Here is a 20,967-nt window from a genome sequence, read left to right as displayed (position 1 = left end):
ATTTATTCAATTTATTTGAAAATAATGCTAACTACCAAGATCCAGTATACCCTCAAATTTTTCTTTTTTTTGAGATGGAGTCTTGCGCTGACACCCAGGCTGCAGTGCAGTGGTGCAATCTCAGCTCACCGCAACCTCCACCCCCCGGGTTCAAGCGACTCTCCTGCCTCAGCCTCCCAAGTAGCTGTGATTATAGGCGCCCACCACCGCACCTGGCTAAGTTTTGTATTTTTTAGTTGAGTCGGGGTTTCACCATCTTGGCCAAGATGGTCTCAAACTCCCGACCTCGTGATCCACCGCCTTGGCCTCCCAAAGTGCTCGGATTACAGGCGTGAGCCACCGCGCCCAGCCTACCCTCAAACTTTTTTAAGAGAATATAAAACACCCAGATGTGGAGTCACATTATGAGATATTTGAGTTCATCTGGCAACATTTTCTTTCATGAACGTACTTGAAATGGAAACTTAGAGCCATCACTGAGATTTACTTGTACTTAGAAACGAGATGTGCCCTGTCTGAATACATCCTACATGCTCAAGAATAAAGTTCGTCCTATTAAATCTGTGTTCTCAAATACTTTATTAAAATCAATCAATGACTATTACTACACTGTTAAAAAAAAAAATAAAGCCAACTTGCCTTTGAATTACTTCTATGTTACTACAAAGTTGCAGTTCTTTAAAGCCAGTATTATTATTTCATCAGGTGTCACTTAAAATTCGTTCAACTCACATGTTAATCATGTAGCACACTATTTAAAATATTTATTACCCCTGAAACAAACCTAGACTTACCTGTAGTAATGGCTCGATGGAATTGATGCATATCTTCCCCTGACAGCTCTTGGGCTACCTGGAATATCTTTTGTCTGACACCATCCAATTTAATTTCTGATTCAGTCAATATATCTTCCATATCAGGAGCACTATGATCAAGATATTGGGAACTTTTAGAACATCAGATGCTTCAATAGTGAAAAACTAAAATAATCTAATTATCAACATAGGGCTAAATATCGTATACATTCAGATACTTCTAACTCAAAACTACTGAAAACTATTAATAGTATGGTAAACATAAAAATGCTATTAACACACTGTTAAGTGAAAAAAGTATACAAAAAATTATACATGTAATATAACTAAGAAAAATTTTGTTCATAAAAATATGACATATGGATAGACGTCTGCTTTCAGTAAAGGGCAGAGTAACATGGATTGGATTTATCCTCCCACCTTAAACAACTAAAAAGAAAAAATAAATACAGAAAACAATGGTTACAGACACTGGACTACAGGCAGCCTGGAGCAGTGATCCCTGGGGAAAGGGAGGAGCACAACATATACCCTCTGACTGCCTCATCTTATTGCCTGGAAAGCTTCCAAGTGACAGTACAGAGACAGGAAACTTAGGTGGAGCCTGGGAGTCAGTCTGAGTAGAAAAGGAGTTGGGAGTTTTGGGGGATCAAGACAGCTAAAATTTGCAGAGCAGAGTAACAATGAGGAGAAAGCTGTATAAACAGAGAGCTTCAGAGATTTATAGAAGCAACCTTCTCAAGTCTTCAGTTGACTACTGATCAGTGCAGGCATGCGAGGAAACTACCTAAGGCTGGAAAAAGAATTGCCCCAAGTGAGCAGGCAGAACAATCCCCTTAGTTCACAGAGCCAGAAAGAATTGATTCATCATCAGCAGACTGACACTACAAAAAATATTAAAGGAAGTTCTTTAGGCGAAAGGAAAATGATACCAGATAAAAATCCGAATCTATACACAAAGGAATGAACATTTACCAAAAATGGTAAATGTGGATAAACATAAATATTTTTCTTATTTTTAAATCATGCTGTTTAAAGTAAAAATCAGTGGAAACAACAAAAGTAGAAATAACATGAATCATAACAGCTGCATAAAAGGCCAAGCTAGTAGAGGGGAAATGGAAAAGAAAGTATAAGATTCTTATACCAGTGATAAGTAAACAGTCCTTACTTTGCATGATACTGTGTTGACTGAAACTTAGGCACATCAACACTGTGATCTTTATCGGCAAAGTAACTGTTACCAAAAAATCATGCAAAGTGAAAAGATTCTTATATGCATAAATTTTAGTAAACATAGTATTGTACAAAGTGAGAATGGTTGACAATGAAATGTATATTATAAACCATAAAACAATCACTACAAAAAATTTTTAAAAGGCATAGCTAATAAGCCTACAAATAAGATAAAATGGGATCATAAAAAATTATCCAAAATAAGGCAGGAAGGAGAGAATAGATGGTAGATTTAATTATAACCATACCAATAACTACATTAAATGTAAACGATCTAAACACCTGCACTAACAAGCAGAGATTTTCAGAATGGATTTTTAAAAAGCAAGAAACAAGAAATCCATGTTAAATATAAACACAAACAGATTAAAAATAAAAGGATGAAAAAATACACATTCTGATAACAACCAAAATAAAACAGGAGTAGCTACATTAACATCCAACTTTGGGCAAAGCCTATTTCCAGAGATATATCATAATGATAAAGGGTCAATTCATTCAATGCATAACAATCTTAAATATTAATGTACCAAATAAAAGAGCTTCAAGATACTTGAAGAAAAAACTGATAGGACTTCAAGGAGAAAGCCAAATCTACAATTATCGTCAAGAGATGCCACCCTCTTTCTCTCTCTCAATAACTGACAGAGCAAGTATACAGAAAATCATAAGGAAATAAGTGACGCAAACACTATCAACCAATCTGACTTAATTACACCTAACAATAGCAGAATACACAATTTTCAAGTGTACACACAACATTTACCAGACAGACCATATCCTGGGTCAAAATTAAGGCTCTATAAATTTAAAAGGATTCAAATTATAGAAAGCATGTTCTCTGACCATATGAAATTAAATTACAAATCAGTATCAGAAAGTTGTCTGGGAAACTCCCAAAATATTTGGACACAAAATAAGATATTTAAATTACTCTTGGGTCAAAGGTGAAATCAAAATGAAAATTAGCACCCAAAAATTTCAAAACTTAAGAGGAAATGGCAAATTCCTTGAAAGACACAAACTACTGAAGCTCACTGAAGAAGAGTTATCTTATGTCTATTAAAATAGTTTTGTAGTTAAAAGACATGAGGTCTTCTCATTAACAGTTTTTCAGATGTACTGTGACTGGCTCATTTCTTTCATAAAGTTTTTTTTTTTTTTTTTTTTGAGACAGAGTCCCATTCTGTCACCCAGGCTGGAGTGTCATGGCACAATTCTGAGTTCAAGCAACCTCCACCTCCTGAGTTCAAGAAATTCTCCTGCCTCAGCCTCCCAAGTAGCTGGGATGCCACCACACCTGGCTAATTTTTATATTTTTACTAGAGATGGGGTTTGGCCATGTTGGCCAGGCTGGTCTCAAACTCCTGACCTCAAGTTATCCGCCTGCCTTGGCCTCCCAACGTGCTGGGATTACAGGAGTGAACCTCCACACCCAGCCTCTTTCATAAAGTATTTTTACTTTCCTCAAGTTTCTAATATTTCTAAAGTTTCTAATTTTTCTGAAGTTTCTTATTTTTCTGAAGTCTATTATTTTCTCAGTTTACTAGTCAAAACTGTATGAACAGTATGATCTCAACTATGGTAAAAAATAGTGTACAAAATAAGAAATCTGCTAGTTGATAGAGGCTATCTTTGGGTATTACAGACTGATTTGTCTCATTAAGTACCTTTTCTGTCATTTGTAATTTTTCTAAAGCCTACCATTTTCTAAGTTTACTATAATGAGCATTTATTTTTTAGTGGAAAAATATTTAAAAGTGGACTTCACACAGTAATGTAGATTTTTCTAAAATATTAAGGTCTCCTGTCATATTCCTATTACAGGTTGAGCATCCCTAATCTGAAAACCCAAAATCCAAAATGCTCCAAAATCCAAAACTTTCTTAGCAACAAGAAGACACTCAAAGGAAACGCTCATAATAGCACTTCAGATTTCAGATGTCCAGATTAGGGATGTTCAGCCCATACATTATCTGCAAATATTCCAAAATCCGAAATCCAAAACCCTTCTAGTCCCAAGCATTTAGGATACTCAATCTGTATGTTTTTTTTTTTTAATATTATTGCTTTTATTATTTATATTACTGCTGAATATTGATGGCAATTGTTTTAGAATTGCAATAGGTACTAAAAAAAAAGTATCCATAATTAATCAGAACAGTATTGCTTCTTTCGATAACATAAGCCTTACTATGCACAAGCTATCTAAGAACGATATAAGAAAACAAGCAAAAACTAATTTTACAGAGTCAGGTAGGAAAAAGAAAATGTTAACAGTGCCATATTTCAATAAATCTACGTATGGCAAATTAGATTCCATTTAATGAAATAAAAACTAAAACGTGAGAATTATCTTAAAAGTTTCATGTTACTGAATGGAATACTTCAGTATCTTTTTTTTTTTTTTGAGACAGGGTCTCATTCTGTTGCGCACGCCGGGGTACAGTGGCACAATCATGACTCACTGCCGCCTTGACCACCTGGGCTCAATCAATCCTCCTGCCTCAGCCTCGTGAGCAGCTGGGACTACAGGTGCATACCACCTTCCCCAGCTAGTTTTTTGTATTTTTTGTAGAGATGGGGTTTCATCATGTTGCCCATACAGGCGTGAGCCACCATGCCCAGCCAATAATGTCTTCAATAATGAAAAGCTAATAAATTCTATTTGGTCTTCCCTACATTCTCTCTATGATATATAGTATAAAGCCAACCACAGCTACCCTTCTGGAGACATCTGGAATTTGTAACAACAATCCATCTTCAGAAGCTGGGGAGTTGTAGGGTAGATACTATTCTACCTCTAGTGAAACAGAAAGGCAAAGGAATCAGGTCAAATGAATTATGAAGCAAACAAAGAAGCAAAGATGGAAGATGGAGATACTCAGCTGCTCATAAGATAGTGCTGAATCTTGAGAAGTTCTAATTTTTCTGAAGTCTACTATGTTCTCAGTTTACTAGTCAAAACTGTATGAACAATATGATCACAACTATAATAAAAAATAGTGCATAAAATAAAAAATCTGCTAGTTGATAATGGCTTTTTATAATTAATTTCCCTGTTCTGCTTAGACTAGTTTAAGTTAGTTTCTTTTACTTGCAATCACGAAGTCTATCAAATATACAAAGCCTGTGTAGAAAAATAAAGTCCTAGAGAAAAAAAATTTAAACAAAAGTCACAAAACTGAAAGAGGAACTTTCAAAAAAGAATTAAGTAGTCAACAGTATCATATGCTACAACAATGTAAAATAAAAAAACAGAGACTTAATAATATGAAGGTAACAAGGGCATTTCAATAATTGAGGCAGAAAGCCAGATTGCAATGAGTTCAAAACTGAATGAGAAAATACGTTATGCAGATTTTAACATTTATGTAATATTAAAATTTTCATGCATATCATCCAAATAAAGTTTAATGTGACAGGTTCTAACAATCAAAATATTTAATATATTTTCACAGATAATAGTTACATCTTAAAGAATAATCTTAACAGAACACAAAATCCTTAGCTCCTCTGAAAGTAAGAATTTTTCTTTCCTATTTTTAAGTCCACCCAACCCCTACAGACCTTTTCTTTTAGATAGGATCTGGCTCAGTCGCCCAGGCTGGAGTGTGGTGGTGCGATCTCGGCACACTGCAGCCTCTGCCTCCCAAGCTCAAGCAAGCCTCCCACCTCAGCCTTCCAAGCAGCTGGGACCATAGGTATGCATCACCAATCCTGCCTACTTTTTGTATTTTTAGTAGAGACAGGGTTTCACCATGTCGCCCAGGCTGGTCTCAACCTCCTGAGCTCAAGTGATCTGCCCATCTTGGCCTCCCAAGGTGCTGGGATTACAGGCGTGAGCCACCACACCCAGCTGAGACCTATTTTTATTAAAATATTAACTCTTAAGTTGTACCTGCTGCTGATGTCTTCTAATCCTCACATTCAAAGTCACAGAATACCTCTAATAGCTAGTATCAAATGATAATAAATTTTAAAGACGCTTACTCACCTTGTAATCCTATGGAGGAGAAAAATTGTCCTTTTACTTTCAACGGTTATATCCCGACTAAGTTTCACAAGTCTCTCATATTTGTCATGCCTTGCATCAAGTTCCTGCTGAAATGCTAAAAACACATTATTATGATCATAAGTATGTACATATTCTATACTCAAAGCCTACCAAATAATATTTTTAAGATGTATGTCACATAGGCTGGGCACAGTGGCTCACGCCTGTAATCCCAGCACTTTGGGAAGCCGCGGTGGGTGGATCATGAGGTCAAGAGATCAAGACCATCCTGGCCTATGCAGTGGAACCCTGTCTCTACTAAAAATAAAACAATTAGCTGGGCATGGTGGCACGTGCCTGTAGTCCCAGCTACTCAGGAGGCTGAGGCAGGAGAATCGCTTGAACCCCGGAGACGGAGGTTGCAGTGAGCCGAGATCAAGTCACTGCACTCCAGCCTGGCAACAGAGCGAGACTCCATCTCAAAAAAAAAAAAAAAAAAAAAAAAAAAAGATGTCACAATGTAAATGCAGACGACTGCAGTCACCCGACTTCATTCAGAAGTAGAACACGATGGTAATGACACTAATTCTCAAAACACAAAAAGGTGAATATTATAAACAATCTCTAGCACCAACTTTAGTGTTAACTGTCAAATATCCTAGGTATACATCACTAACAGTGCTAAAGTACCTCAAGAAGTCCACATAATGTTCCTAGATTTCTAAACCTGTAAAACTAAGTATCTACTAATGATTTCTGTAAACGCCAACAATGCACAGCAGCTCATGAATCCTTGAAGATTTTCTAAAAATCTGTCAATTGTAATAAGGTAGCACATGTATATTAAAATGAACATGAAACAAATTTCTTAAAAGTGAATGCCACAGTATGTGAATTATATCTTAATTTTTTAAAAAGCTACCAAATTATGAGTATCACATTTAAATATTAAGTAAAAATCTAGTTAGCCCATTTATTTTAGAAAGTACATAATCTCAAATTTACTTTGTTTTACCACACAGTAATATTGCATACATAAGCATAATATACTTGAGAAGTATTTTCAGAAAGATTAGTAAAGAGGAAAAAAAAGAAAAATGACTAAAAATAGACAATCACTGAGTGAGTTCTTTTTGTTATAACTAGAGAACTAGATCATAAAGTAGTTCTGCAATCAATAGAAAGCTGTGGCAGAGTTCATCTGAAAATGATCAGTAAGAAACATGGAAATTTAATTAGGCTGGAAAAAAGTCAGCTGAAAATTGAGGTAGGATGTTAGAAATCTAGGAAAAGAACTAAAAGTAGGAGAAAATGAAGAGTTCCTGAGATCGATGAAAGGCTGAATACAGGCTGTAGTGTCCAATTCTTAAATACTACCTTTGAAGACTCAACCCTTCCACATAGAAATTAATCTTCAACCTGTCAAATTGTTATGGACACAAATCTCCCATAACATAATATTACATGAAGAAAAGATTTCCTCCCTACTTTCATACATCCTTTTCCTTACAGAACAAAACATTTTCACAATTCTAACATGTCTTGCCTTCAGGAAATTTTTAACACATTTGCCTCCTTAAATGTCAGCACTTTGATTCCTTATACTGATTTCTCCTTGCCCGTATTCTATCAGCACTTAATGCTGAATGGAATACTTTTATCTATATCTATTACATATAATTGCCAATCTGCTTCCTTTTATGCTAACTTAAGTTTCATCTATTCTGCTTAATTTTAGTCTTGAATATTGAGACTCAAATAATTTTACCTCGGTAAACTTTTTTCAGAAAGCCTAACTTGAGACTGCCAAACAAAAACAGTGTTTTAAGTTTTTTAAAATAACAAAAAGCTTTCATCATACCACTATCAGATGTTTCAGCCTCAAAATTTTTTCCTTACTAAAATTCTTAACAATTAACAAAATAATTACTTTATTATTGTTTAAAAGACTACACCTAAAGTTTTGTGAATAATATACTTAGAGCAAAAGGTATTAAATAAATTTAACTGAAGGAAAACTGTTTACCTTTTCTAGAACACAAAGTTATACGTACAGAACGTTTCATATACCTAACATTTAATAAAACAGTACAACGACTTGGAGTCTACATAAAGATTATATTACCTATGGGAAAAATGACCTGCAGAATCTAGAATCTTTTCATAAATTCATGCCTCTAACACATTAAACTGCCTCATGTCCTGCCCTTAGCTCGTGAGCCAGCCAGAATATGTCTTCTTGCTGGTCCCGATTCTCTAAGCTTGCACCTTTCTTGATGCCTCTATTTTTGCTACTGCCTCTCTAGAACACTATTCCCTCTCATCATCTCACATTTCACTTTCATCATTCAGATATCATTCTGCTCAAGGACTGCTTAAGAATCACCTGTCTCCCTCCTCCCTTACTCTCCATTCCTTACCACGCTTCACTGATCTACATTTATCCTTCACTAGCTAAAATTATATTGTTATTTATTTGTAAATGTGCTTGTTTCACCACTGTATCAGAGCATAGATCCGTGTCTAGCAGCATATGTTCACAAAACATTTCCTGATTGAACTGCTTGTTGAAGTCATAAGCAGTGTAACATATTGGGTAAGAGCATGTGTTGTAGTTTGAGGTAAACATACCAAGGGTATGCAGTCTCCTGGGAACTAAGAAATTGTTGAAAAGGAACTGCAAATCCATGTGCCCAATAAGCACTGCCCCTAACATGGAAAAATGTCTTATTATTTTGCTGCTTAGCTATTACTTTTTCAAATGTATGCTAATGCAGTTGGAACAAAATATAAATTACTCATAATAGTAATATAATTTTATAAAGCACTGTTGAATCTGTCTTATCAGCTTCATTACTGTCATCCAAATCTAAGTCACCTTATTATTACCTCTAAGTTACCTTACAAACACCTTACTGTACCCGAACTACAAAACAGTCTCTTGTCTGGTCTGCCTCTGCCCACCTTGCCTTTCTATAGCTGCCAGAGTGACATTTCCCAAAAATTTACTTTAGTTTTTAAGACTCTCTAATGACTCTGCATTACATTTTACAAACTCCAAACTCCTTATGAAGCCTTACATTACTTGGTCCCTTGCAATACCCCCCAAAAGAATAAATCATCATTTATGTAGTATTCCACCCAGGGATGCATAACCTGAATCTAATCATGAGAAAATATTAATCAAATCCAAGTTGAGGAATATTCTATTAAATGAGACCTATATTCTTCAATCAATATCATTGTCATAAAAGACAAAGAAAGACTGAGAAACTGTTCCAGATCACAGAAAACTAAAAAGAGACATTACAGTGTAACGTGATCCTGTTCTAGATTACTGGACTAGAGAGAAAAAAAGCTAGAAGGAACCTTATTGAGACAATTGTCAAAATAAGCACTGTAGATTAAAGTACTGTGACAGTGTTAAATCTCCTGAAACTAGTAACAATACTATAGTTATACATGAGAATAGTCTTCCTAGGAAACATATTCTGAAGTATTAACAAGTAAAGGGGTACGAGGAATGCAACTTGTTCTTAAATGCTTCAGAATAAATGTATGTTTAGACATTTAAATTTACATATAGAGAGAGAATAATAAAGCAAAAGTGGCAAAATGTTAAAAATTGGTCAATCTAAGTCAAGGCTATATAGAAGTTCTTTGTATTATTTTTCCAACTGCATAAGTCTTGCAATTTTTAAAATAAATTTGAGATTACTTCAAAATAAATTTAAAAAGACAGTATTGCTTTACTCAGATGATTCAACAACAGAATATTCATCTGATAACTCCTTCTAATGTAATTAGCTCAAACTTTGATAGCAAAGTGGTTGCTCGGACATTAAAGATCCTGGATTAAAGTTGGAGTTGAACAAACTATACTATCTGATGGAATTTTCTCTGGAAGCTAGTGTTCTCTTTTAAGACTTTCTGGGCTGAGTGCAATGGCTCACGCCTATAATCCCAGCACTCTGGGAGGCTGAGGTGGGTGGATCACTTGAGGTCAAGAGGTCGAGAACAGCCTAGCCAATATACAGTGAAACCCCATGTCTACTAAAAATACAAAAATTAGCCAGACATGGTGGTATAGGCCTGTAGTCCCAGCTACTTGGGAGGCTCAGGCAGGAGAATCACTTGAACCCGGGAGGCGGAGGCTGCAGTGAGCTGAGACTGCACCACTGCACGCCAGCCTGGGCGACAGAGTGAGAGTCCATTTAAAATCTCCTCTGACAGACCTGGAGGCTTTTATATTAAACTTTTCCAAAACACTTGGTAAATCTTATGAAAGGAAAAAAAAGGGAAAAGATTTTAATTTTCTTAGAATGCAAATGGCTAGAAAGCAAAAACAGTCTGTACCTAAAAGCACTGTCTCTATATGTAAGAAAGCAACTATTACTCAGTTTATAAAAAAGAACAGAATAAAATCATCTTATTTATTTCTAAATTACATGAAAATCGAAAAGACTGTAATAATTAAAGTATTTTCTCCTTTAAATATAGGTATGCCTTAACTGGGTTTTACCACTCAGTCTCACAATGGGAATACTGTACAAGTTGTAAAAAATGAACTGAGTAAACAAGATTATCACAAAATGACACATAACAAATATTACTTTTATGTAACAAAAAGTTACATAAAGTTTTAAAAATTACTTTAACCACATACATTAATAATATAAACATCTCCAAAAAAAGAAACTTTGACCTTTTTTTTTCAAGTTTATTAAAATTTTTTTTCCCTGTTCTTTGTCTTCCTGCTTCTCCACCTTTACTGGGGTATAACTAACAATTAAAAATTATAGGGCCGGGCATGGTTGATTATGCCAGTAATCCCAGCACTTTGGGAGGCCAAGGGGATGAGATCACTTGAGCCCAGGAGTTCGAAACCAGCAGGGGCAACATAGTGAGACCCTGCCTCAACAAAAAAATCTAAAAACTAGCCACACATGGTGGCACATGCCTGTAGTCCCAGCTACTTGGGAGGCTGAGGTGGGAGTATCACTTGAGCCCAAGAGGCTACGCGTGCAGTGAGCGAAGATCACACCACTGCACTTCAGCCTGGGCCAGGGTGAGGCGCTATCTCAGGAAAAAAAACTGCATGTGGAGAGTGACATATAGATATATATATATGTAGTATGTGACACTTTGATATAAACTGTGAAATGATTACCACTATCAAGCTAATTAAAATAGCCATCACATCACACAGTTAGCTTTTTTTTCCTTTTGAGTCAGGGTCTCCATTGCCCAGGCTAGAGTGCAGTGGTCCTAATCACAGCTCACTGCAGCCTCAAACTTCTGAGTTCAAGCAGTCCTCCTGCCCCAGCCCCTCCAGAGTAGCTAAGACTAAAAGCATACTACAGGTGCATGCCATCATGCCCAGTTAATTGTGGTAAAAACATTTAATCTACTTACTTGGCAAATTTCAAGTATAAACTTTCTGAATTTATCAAGCTCTATACATTGAAATACCCTTAAACCACTTAACTGTCTTAATAACGCCTTTATTTCCAAAGTCTTTTCACTGCACTGCCCCACATGTTGCCTGGCCTATAGGAAACGCTCAATCATGTATACTGCATGAACTGAAAAAAGAGAACTTCAACTATTAACTAAATTAGTAGCTGACAAGGACCTAAATATATCTAATCTCTTATTACTAAGATAATAATTAGGCCAGGGTTAACATAATCAATATGTATTATTTATTATGGCTACATTAATGACCACTATAAGTCAGATACTATGAACATAAAGTTAGATAAGGTAGAGTTCCTATCCTCAAGGAGCTCAGTCCTATATAAGGGACAGAGATGTAAACAAATAAAATGTAATCATGCTATAACAAATATATGTAAAAAACTTAGGAAAGCAGAAACCACGTTTCTTGTTCACTACTAATACATGGTAGAACATAGCAGATACTCAATATTTCATAATGGTCACTAAGTCGGCTTTAGAGAAAAATCAGAACGGGTTCACAGGAAAGAAGCTACTTGACCTAGGTCTTAAAGAAAATTGTAGTTCAGGCCAGGCGCAGTGGCTCATGCCTGTAATCCCAGCACTTTGGGAGGCCGAGGCAGGCGGACTGCTTGAGCTCAGGAGTTCAAGACCAGCCTAAGCAACATGGCAAAACCTTGTCTCTACAATAAAAATTTTTTTAAATTAGCCAGGCATGAGACAGAGTGAGATTCTGTCTCAAAAAAAAAAAAAGAAAATTGTAGTTCAGCAGACAGGTAATGAGGACACCACCTTAGAAGCAACTCCACCTTCTTTTTCTTCTTTTTGAGATGGAGTCTCACTCTGTCGCCGGGACTGTAGTGCAATGGCGCGACCTGGGCTCACTGCAACCTTGGTGTTTCCGGTTCAAGCGATTCTACCGCCTCAGCCTCCCAAGTAGCTGGGACTACAGGCGCCCGCCACCACGCCCAGCTAATTTTTTGTATTTTCAGTAGAAACAGGGGTTCACCATGTTGGCCAGGCTGGTCTCAAACTCATGACCTCGTGATTCACCTGCCTTGGCCTCCCAAAGTGCTGGGATTACAGGCGTGAGCCACCACGCCCAGCCGCAACTCCACCTTCTGTATCCGTACGCTCTTTATTCAATTACAGCCAGCTGTCTTAAACTTCTGAAGATCACAGTAGATACTATGGTGGTTTTAAAATATATCCACAAAACACTTGAGACTCCTTCCTCCAAAGGGTAGGACATAATTTCCTTCCCCTTCAACGTGAGACAGTTTTTAAAACTGCCTCCCTTCTAATAAATAAAATGTGACAAAATGACAGTGTCTGATGTTTAAGATTAGGACATAAGGAGACTGTGGTTTCCTCCTTGCACTCTCTCTGAAGGAGACCAGATGCCACACCAAAGGACACCCAAGCAGCACAAGTTCATGTGGACAGGAACAGACAGCTGGTTGCAGGCAAAAGGCCTGAACTGTCAACAGCTGTGGATCCTTCAGCCCCAATCAAGGTTTCAGGTGATTGCAAATCAGAATCAACCAGCTAAGCCCTTCCCAGATTCCTTAATCACAGAAATGTAAGGTACAGCATAGTGGATAAGAGGAGGACAAAAGGAAGAGAACTTTGTTTTATGTTTGTTTTGAAATGAGGAATAACTTGTCCAAGTTAATATGCTGAGAAAAGAGGACTGTGAAAATTTGTGTATATAGACACACAAGATGTACTAATAGATACAAGCTCCTATTCTGTGCAAAGTGTTACAGTTAAAACAAAGATACCCTCCTTGACTTCAAGCCTAGTAGAGGATACACAATAAATGAAAATATATTTTAGCATATAACAGATGAATAAATATTATCAGGTACACAATTCTTGAGTATGTGACATGTCTAACATTAGCTAATGTTTACTGTTTCTTGTGTTTAAGTCATGTTTACCTGATTACTAATATTAATATTTCTCTTAATGGGACATAAAAGTGAAGGCCTTTGTAATCCAGACTTTTAGGGTAGTTCTAGCACCATCACAAAACTTCCAGCTAAAGTTTCACATCCAAATTCTTAGGGACTGTTTTCTTGCGCATAATCATGGCTACATAATTTTGTTCTCTCCCCTTCATCAACTTACATTGCAGAGAACTTACATTTAAAGGCCAACATCACTGGTGAAGATGAATTAACATCCTTCCCTTCTCTTCTTTGGTTATGTGGGAAATTGTCATGTTTCCTTTTCCTGAACCCTCCTGATCCTTATATAGAAGAAAAAAAGTTAGAGAGAGATCTTCCATCACCAACAGTTTGCAAAACAGAACATAGGCAAACGTTCTCCTTGCTTTAAAACCAGACACGCACAGGGCCCTCGCCTTAGAGGCTTTCTCCGCAGACTGACAGAGACGCTGCCCAGGCCTTTCCATGCAAACCATCCAAGCTTCCACCAACTCGTGCTATGATCTGGCATTACAGCAATTACTAAACTAGGATAAAATCACACCTCAAAGATTTAATAAAAAAGGAGGTGTAAACAGGGCCAATCTGGCCGGGGAGAGAACCAGAGCTGCCGCCCCCGAGTCTGCAAGGCACGAAGGCATCCTTCAAGAGTGAAAAGGGGAAAACGGCATAGAAAGAGTGGAGAACCTCCCCCTCTGGATAAATAACGCCCCGTGTTGTTGAGGACGCCACCTTCTTTGTTGCTCATGTCGTCACAGCCTACGGTGAGACGAGCGGAGACTGAAGGACCAGTAGCCAGAGGAGTGCGCGAGGTACAGGCCCAGCTAGCCTGGGAAAACAGCCGGCGGAAGAACGCTCTGCAGCCCGGCGACTACAACGCAGTGGCCGGAAGTCTCCCGTCGCGTACTTCCGGCCTGCATCCGGTGGGGGCGGAGGGAGGCCGCTGCTGCTGGCTCCGAGCCCCGCGTGGTCCAGGGACGCCCGCGACTGTGTATTATCGCGGCCGCCCTCTGCTATGCCTGAAGACAAAAACTACTCTACACGACTCACAGCATGTACTATTAATAAAAAGACGATGCGTCCTCCTGGAACTGAGATCTGTGTGATCGTGGGAAAGCGACGTAAAAAAAAGTACGTAATTTTTTAATGAAGGGACCTTCGGGACACCTTACCTTCCCTCAGCGGGGACCCAGCTTTCCGCGCGGTGCATTGTGGGGGTTGTAGTTCGTCCGCGGGAGCAGGCCCTCTGGTGCCCCGGGCCAGGGTTGTGAGAAAGAAGGGAGGCCTCCCTGGAGCTCCTCGGAGCACGTGGGAAGGTTTTTTTCAGGATCCAGGCAAAACCTTACAGAGCTAGGAGTTTTTTTAACTTTCTATTCCTGGCAGTGAGGCCAGGAGCTTTAAGTGATGGAAATATGCGAATCGATCAGTGGATGGTGCTGGTACTGTTTTCAGGAAGATCAAGCTTGCCCTTTGGGTCTCCCTCCTCCCCACTGGCTCTCAGGAGCCAGACAGCCTGTGTTCCGTTTGCCTCACGGAGTGGTTGTGTGACCTTGATGAAGCATGCAATTTCTCTGCCTCAGTTTCCTTACCTGTAACATAGGGATAGAATACCTGCCTTGTAGGGTTATTTGAGGATGAAAGGAGTTAAAGCTCACGAAGATGCTCTTTCACATATAACTGCTCAATTAAATATTAAATACCATACTTCTCTCCCACACAAACAAAATGAAAGAAAGGTAATAGGTGTATTCCACTAAACTGTGGGTCTCTCATTAAGGGCAGCTACTGCCATATCTAGACTTTGTTCCTCCGCTAGCCCCAGTGCTTTTCAGTGCCGTGGTCTGGCCCCATGTAAGCCTCCGTCAACGTTTGTTGAAGAATCACGTTCCTGGTGTGTCCAGAATTGGTGGGTTCTCGGTCTCCATGACTTCAAGAATGAAGCCGCAGACCCCTGCAGTGAGTGTTACAGTTCTTAAAGATGGTGTGTCTGGAATTTGCTCCTTCAGATGTTCAGATGTGTCTGGAGCTTCTTCCTTCTGGTGGGTTCATGGTCTCACTGACTTCAGGAGTGAAGCTGCAGACCTTGGTTCACAGTGTCACAGCTCATGAGGCAGCATGAATCCAAAGAGTAAACAGCAGCAAGAGTTCATCACAAAGAGAGAAAGAACAAACCTTCCACAATACAGAAGAGAACCCCCACTACCCCCCCCACCTGCTTTTATTTCCTTATCTGACCCCACCCACATCCTGCTGATTGGTCCATTTTACAGAGAGCTGATTGGTCCATTTTGACAGTGCTGATTGGTCCATTTTGACAGAGTGCTGTTGGTGCATTTACAATCCTCTAGCTAGACAGAAAAGTTATCCAAGTCCCCACTAGGTTAGTTAGATACAGAGTACCAATTGGTGTATTTACAAACCTTGAGCTAGACACAGAGTACTGATTGGTGTATTTACAAACCCTGAGCTAGATGCAGAGTGCTGATTGGTGTGTTTACATCCCTCAGCTGGACATAAAAGTTCCGCAGGTCGCCACCAGCCCTGCTGACCTCACCCAGTGGATCCTGCACCAGGGCTGCAGGCGGAGCTGCCCTCCAGTCCTGAGCAACACCTGCGCTCCTCAGCCTTTGGGCACTCGATGGGGCTGGGCGCCATGGAGCAGGGGGTGGCGCTCATCAGGGAGGCTTGGGCCGCTCGGGAGACCGCGGCGGAGGGGGAGCTTGGGCATGGCGGGCTGCAGGTCCTGAGCCCTGCCCTGCAGGGAGGCAGCTGAGGCCCGTTGAGAATTTGAGCGCAGGGCCCGGGGTGCTGGGAGACCAGGCACAACCTCCGCAGCTGCTGGTCCGGGTGCTAAGCCTCTCACTGTCCTGGGCCAGCGGCGCCTGCTGGCCGCTCTGCGGGCCAGCGAAGCCCGCGCCCACCAGAACTTCCGCTGGCCTGTGAGCAGCCCCGGTTCCTGCCGGAGCCTCTCCACATCTCCTGGCAAGCAGAGAGAGCCGGCTCCCGCCTCTGCCAGCCCAGAGAGGGGTTCCCACAGTGCAGGTTGAAGGGCTCTTCAAGCACCACCAGAGTGGATGCCGAGACCAAGAAGGTGCCAAGAGCGAGGGCTGCTAGCATGTTGTCACCTCTCACTGGCGTCAGGATGGGTAACTAGGTGGCAATTCAGCACCGTCTAGAGAGAAACTTAGGCCAAGGCTTGGTAAGTGGGATGCCCTAGGCCTAGTAGAGAAAACACAAGTACATTTTAAGCTTTCTCTAAATAACCTTTATATTGTAGTCATGTGTTGTATACAGTCTTTTCTCCTTGTTAATTTAGGAACAAAGGAACAGTAAATGAAATAACTTGGCTAGAATATGGCAGTAACTACAAGGCACGTTCTGCTCTGGCAGGAAGGTAACCACCACTCATACCTCTGCAGCTCTGGGAATACGTGAATTAACTGAGCAGATTCCTTGAGGATAAAGTAGGCTCCTGGGGACCTTGCTTGTTGGGCTACTTGCTTTGTGGATGTTGAACAAATAATTGTCATGAATTTGAGTGACGTCTCATCTACCAGTGTTCCCCCTACTCTGATTAGAAATGACTTGAAAGACTTGAAAAGAAAAAAAAGACAGCTCTGATACAAATCTAGCCATTTTAATATGACTCCCTCTAGATCCAAGGAAGCCAGTACTTATGAACATTTTCGGAGTCAATACTTACTTTACCGTACCATAATTGAAGGAAAGTGTATTTTTCCTAACTCTCCTGGAATAGCATATCCCAAGATTTCAACTTTCCAAAGCCTGGATCAACTGTATTTCTTTTCTTTCTCCAGCCACTACTGCCCTACCGTGTTCAACTACAGCTATGTTACCTGAACTGCTTTCCACTCTTTCCCGTAAATATGATGATTAGAACACTAAGTTTCATAACCTATAATGACTTCTGAAAGTATTTAAGGGAGGTGAATCCCAGGAGCACTTTCCCAGCACTTATTTGCATATGCATTTACCCCAGGCTTCCCCAGGTGTCCCAGCTTGTAGCTACTCCTTTGTCAGGAAATAGATTTCAATGTCTGTAACAACCTGCATCCCTACCATGTCTCCTTGTTTTATTGCTTCAGATGTAAACACATAGTTTTGGTACTTGGCAAAACAGTTTTTTGTTTGTTTTTTAAAGGAAGACTACCACCCCAAGTCAGGGAGAGGAAGGTAAAGATTTTTAGTAACATCTTATCTCTGATGTTGATTTTACTTGCTTTTTTTTTTTTTTTTTTAAAAAACAGTTTCCCTCTGTCACCCAAGCTGCAGTCCACGGCTCACTCACTACAACCTCGACCTCCTCGGGCTCCAGTGATCCTCCCACCTCAGCCTCGCAGGTTGTTGGGACTACAGGCGCATGCTACTATGCATGGCTAATTTTTTTTTCTCTATTTTGTGGAGACAGGGTTTCGCCATATTGCCCAGGCTGATCTCAAACTCCTGGGCTCAAGTGATCCACCTGCCTAGGCCTCCCAAAGTGCTGGGATTACAGTGAGCCACTGTGCCTGGCCTCCAGTTGCATTCTAATTGCCTATGTTTGGCTCTGAATGAAGCTCTAAGCCTTTCAGTTGCATGGTTGTTATTCAGTTCATAAATCCTCTCATTTGTCACCGTTAGATTAAGAGAAAAATCGCATATCAAAACTGGTTTAGGAGACCAAGGCAGGTGGATCATTTGAGGCTAGGAGTTCGAGACCAGCCTGGCCAACATGGTGAAACGCTCTCCTGAAAAATACAAAAATTATTTGGGTGTGGTGGCATGTGCCTGTAATCCCCAGAGGCTGAGGCAGGAGAATCACTAGAACCCAGAGGGTGGAGGTTGCACTAAACCCAGATAGCGCCGCTGACCTCCAGCCTGGGCCACAGAGCAAGACTTCACCTCAAAAATAAAAAAAAAAATTAAAAAAAACTGGTTTTGGATATTGAAAGAAAATCATATAATCGAGTAAAGAGAAGAACATAAGAGATTATCTGTTTCAGCATTTCCCTTATTTAGTTATTACATAAATAACTAAATCCTGGGGTAGAAGAGATCATGGGGAATTGTAAGAATCTGGAGTTCCTGTTTTTTAAAAGATAACCATAATATTTAAAAGATATCTATGGGATCCAGAGTGATATTGTGAAGTGTACACATTACCTTTATGGTGAATAAATTCAAAGATTTATTTTTCAAGCAATGCTAGGATATAGTAGGAGAAAATGATGTTCCGGTTTTATAACACAAGAGAGAGAAGCTGATATTGAAGAAGAGTGATGGTAAAACCACAATGAGATATCACTTCAAATCCACTAGGATGACTATATTTAAAAAGAAGAGAGAAAATAATAATTGGTGAATATATGAAGAATTGGAACCCTGATCAATTGCTGGTAGGAATGTAAAATGGTACAGTCACTATAGAAGACAACTTGGCAATTCCTCAAAGAGTTGGACGTAGAATTACCATATGACCCAGCAATTCTACTGTTAACTATTTACCTTGAACACAAATGTTCATAGCAGCACTACTCACAATAACCAAAAAGTAGAAATAACCCAAATGTCTATCAGTAGATAAATGGATAAATAAAATGATATATCATTTGGCAATAAAAAGGAATGAAATACTATTGATGCTGCAACGTGGATGAAACTTGAAAACATTATGCAGAGTGAAAGGAGACAGTCACAAAAGACCACTTATTATATGATTCCATTTAATACAAAGTGTCCAAAATAGGCAAATCTATAGATAGAAAGTAGATTCAACTAGTAGTTGCCTAGGGCTAGGGGTCATGGAACAGTGAGGTAGAGGGGTGATAGCTAAAGGATGTGGGGTTTCTTTGTGAGGAGATGGAAATGTTCTAAAATTGGCTAGGGTGATGGTTTCACCTATTTGTGAATATACTAAAAATTATTGAATCAGTTAGTTTAAATGATGAGTTACATGTGAATTATATTTCAGTGAAGCTATTAGAACAAATTTTTTAAAGTGTTGGGAAACATTCCTTTCAAGTCTTGTAAATATATTGTAAATATATGTAAAGTTACTATATACATGTAAATATATAGATAATTCAGTGTTATTAAGGAAAAGCATTAAACAATATGGCTTAAGTTTATTTTTATTTTTATTTATGTATTTATTTTGAGATGGAGTCTCACTCTGTCGCCCAGGCTGGAGTGCAATGGTACCATCTTGGCTCACTGCAACCTCTGCTTCCCGGGTTCAAGTGATTCTTCTGCCTCAGCCTCCTGAGTAACTGGGATTACAGGCGTGTGCCACCATGCCCAGCTACTTCTTTTTGTGTGCGTATTTTTAGTAGAGACGGCGTTTCACCATGTTGGTCAGGCTGGTCTCGAACTCCTGACCTTGTGATCCACCCACCTTGGCCTCCCAAAGTGCTGGGATTACAGTCATGAGCTACCGCGCCTGGCCAGCTTGTTTATTTTTAATACTCCATAATAAAAAAGTATGTAAGTACTTTATAGGTTTGACAATATTTCAACAAATATGTCTGTGCCTGGTTTATGCCTGACAATGTGATCGGTGCCATACAGGATGCAAACATTGACTATCTCTACTTCTCCCATTCTTCTTGATCTATCTCTAATCAGGCTTTCACCCCATCGCTTCTCAGAAACTGCTCTTGTCAAAATCTAGGGATTTTGCAATGACTTCCGCATTGCTAAATCTGATCGTCAATTCTTACTCCTCATCTCACTTGACTCTGAAGCAGCATTTAAAACAGCTGTCATTCCCTGTGTCTAGAAACCACATGCTCTTGACTGTCCTTCTATAATACCTCAGTAGCCGCCACTTCCCAGTCTTTTATGGTTTCTCTTCACCTCCCCAAACACTGAATTGCTCCAGAAGTCCTCCTGTCTTCTCTGTTACACTTATACTGCCTTGTTGATCCCATTCTTATGGTTTTAAATGCCATCTATAATCTGACAATTCCCCCACTTTATATCTTCAGTTCAGAGAACTCATATATCCAGTCCAAACTCATATCAAATTACCTATTTACTATATTCTCTCTCTTTTTTTTTTTTTTTTTTTTTTTGAGACAGAGTCTCACTCTGTCGCCCAGGCTGGAGTGCAGTGGCGCGATCTCGGCTCACCTCCCAAGTTCACACCATTCTCCTGCCTCAGCCTCCCGAGTAGCTGGGACTACAGGTGCCTGCCACCACGCCTGACTAATTTTTTGGTATTTTTTAGTAGAGACAGGGTTTCACCGTGTTAGCCAGGATGGTCTCGATCTCCTGACCTCGTGATCCACCCACCTTGGCCTCCCAAAGTGCTGGGATTACAGGTGTGAGCCAACGCGCCTGGCCTACTATATTCTCTTGAGTGTCTAACATGCTTCTCAAAATTAACATGTCTAAAACTGAACATAACCATCTTCTAATACCTACTTCTTCAGCAGTGTTCCCTATTTCAGTTAATTTCTATTCTTCCAGCAAATCAGACTAAACACTAGAGTCATCTTGGACTCCT

At 39.5% G+C, this 20,967-nt stretch overlaps 1 protein-coding gene across 1 annotated transcript in view; it reads right to left on the bottom strand.

Annotated features, from left to right (window-relative positions):
- TSNAX (translin associated factor X) overlaps positions 1-14,462 on the bottom strand; it is a 38,705-nt gene extending 24,243 nt beyond the window's left edge. The window contains exons 1-4 of the mRNA XM_003893764.5: positions 14,193-14,462; positions 13,658-13,762; positions 6,049-6,163; positions 795-925 (exon numbers count right to left, since the gene is read on the bottom strand). Coding sequence (XP_003893813.1) covers positions 795-925; positions 6,049-6,163; positions 13,658-13,762; positions 14,193-14,208 — 367 coding nt within the window. The 5' untranslated portion in view covers positions 14,209-14,462. The remainder of the gene's footprint in view (positions 1-794; positions 926-6,048; positions 6,164-13,657; positions 13,763-14,192) is intronic.
- Between the last annotated feature and the right edge of the window lie 6,505 nt (positions 14,463-20,967).

Source organism: Papio anubis, chromosome 1 (genome assembly GCF_008728515.1).
Source record: "Papio anubis isolate 15944 chromosome 1, Panubis1.0, whole genome shotgun sequence".
Lineage (NCBI taxonomy): Eukaryota > Metazoa > Chordata > Mammalia > Primates > Cercopithecidae > Papio > Papio anubis.
Note: the sequence above shows the minus strand (reverse complement) of the source record. Positions and strands in the feature narration are given on the sequence as shown.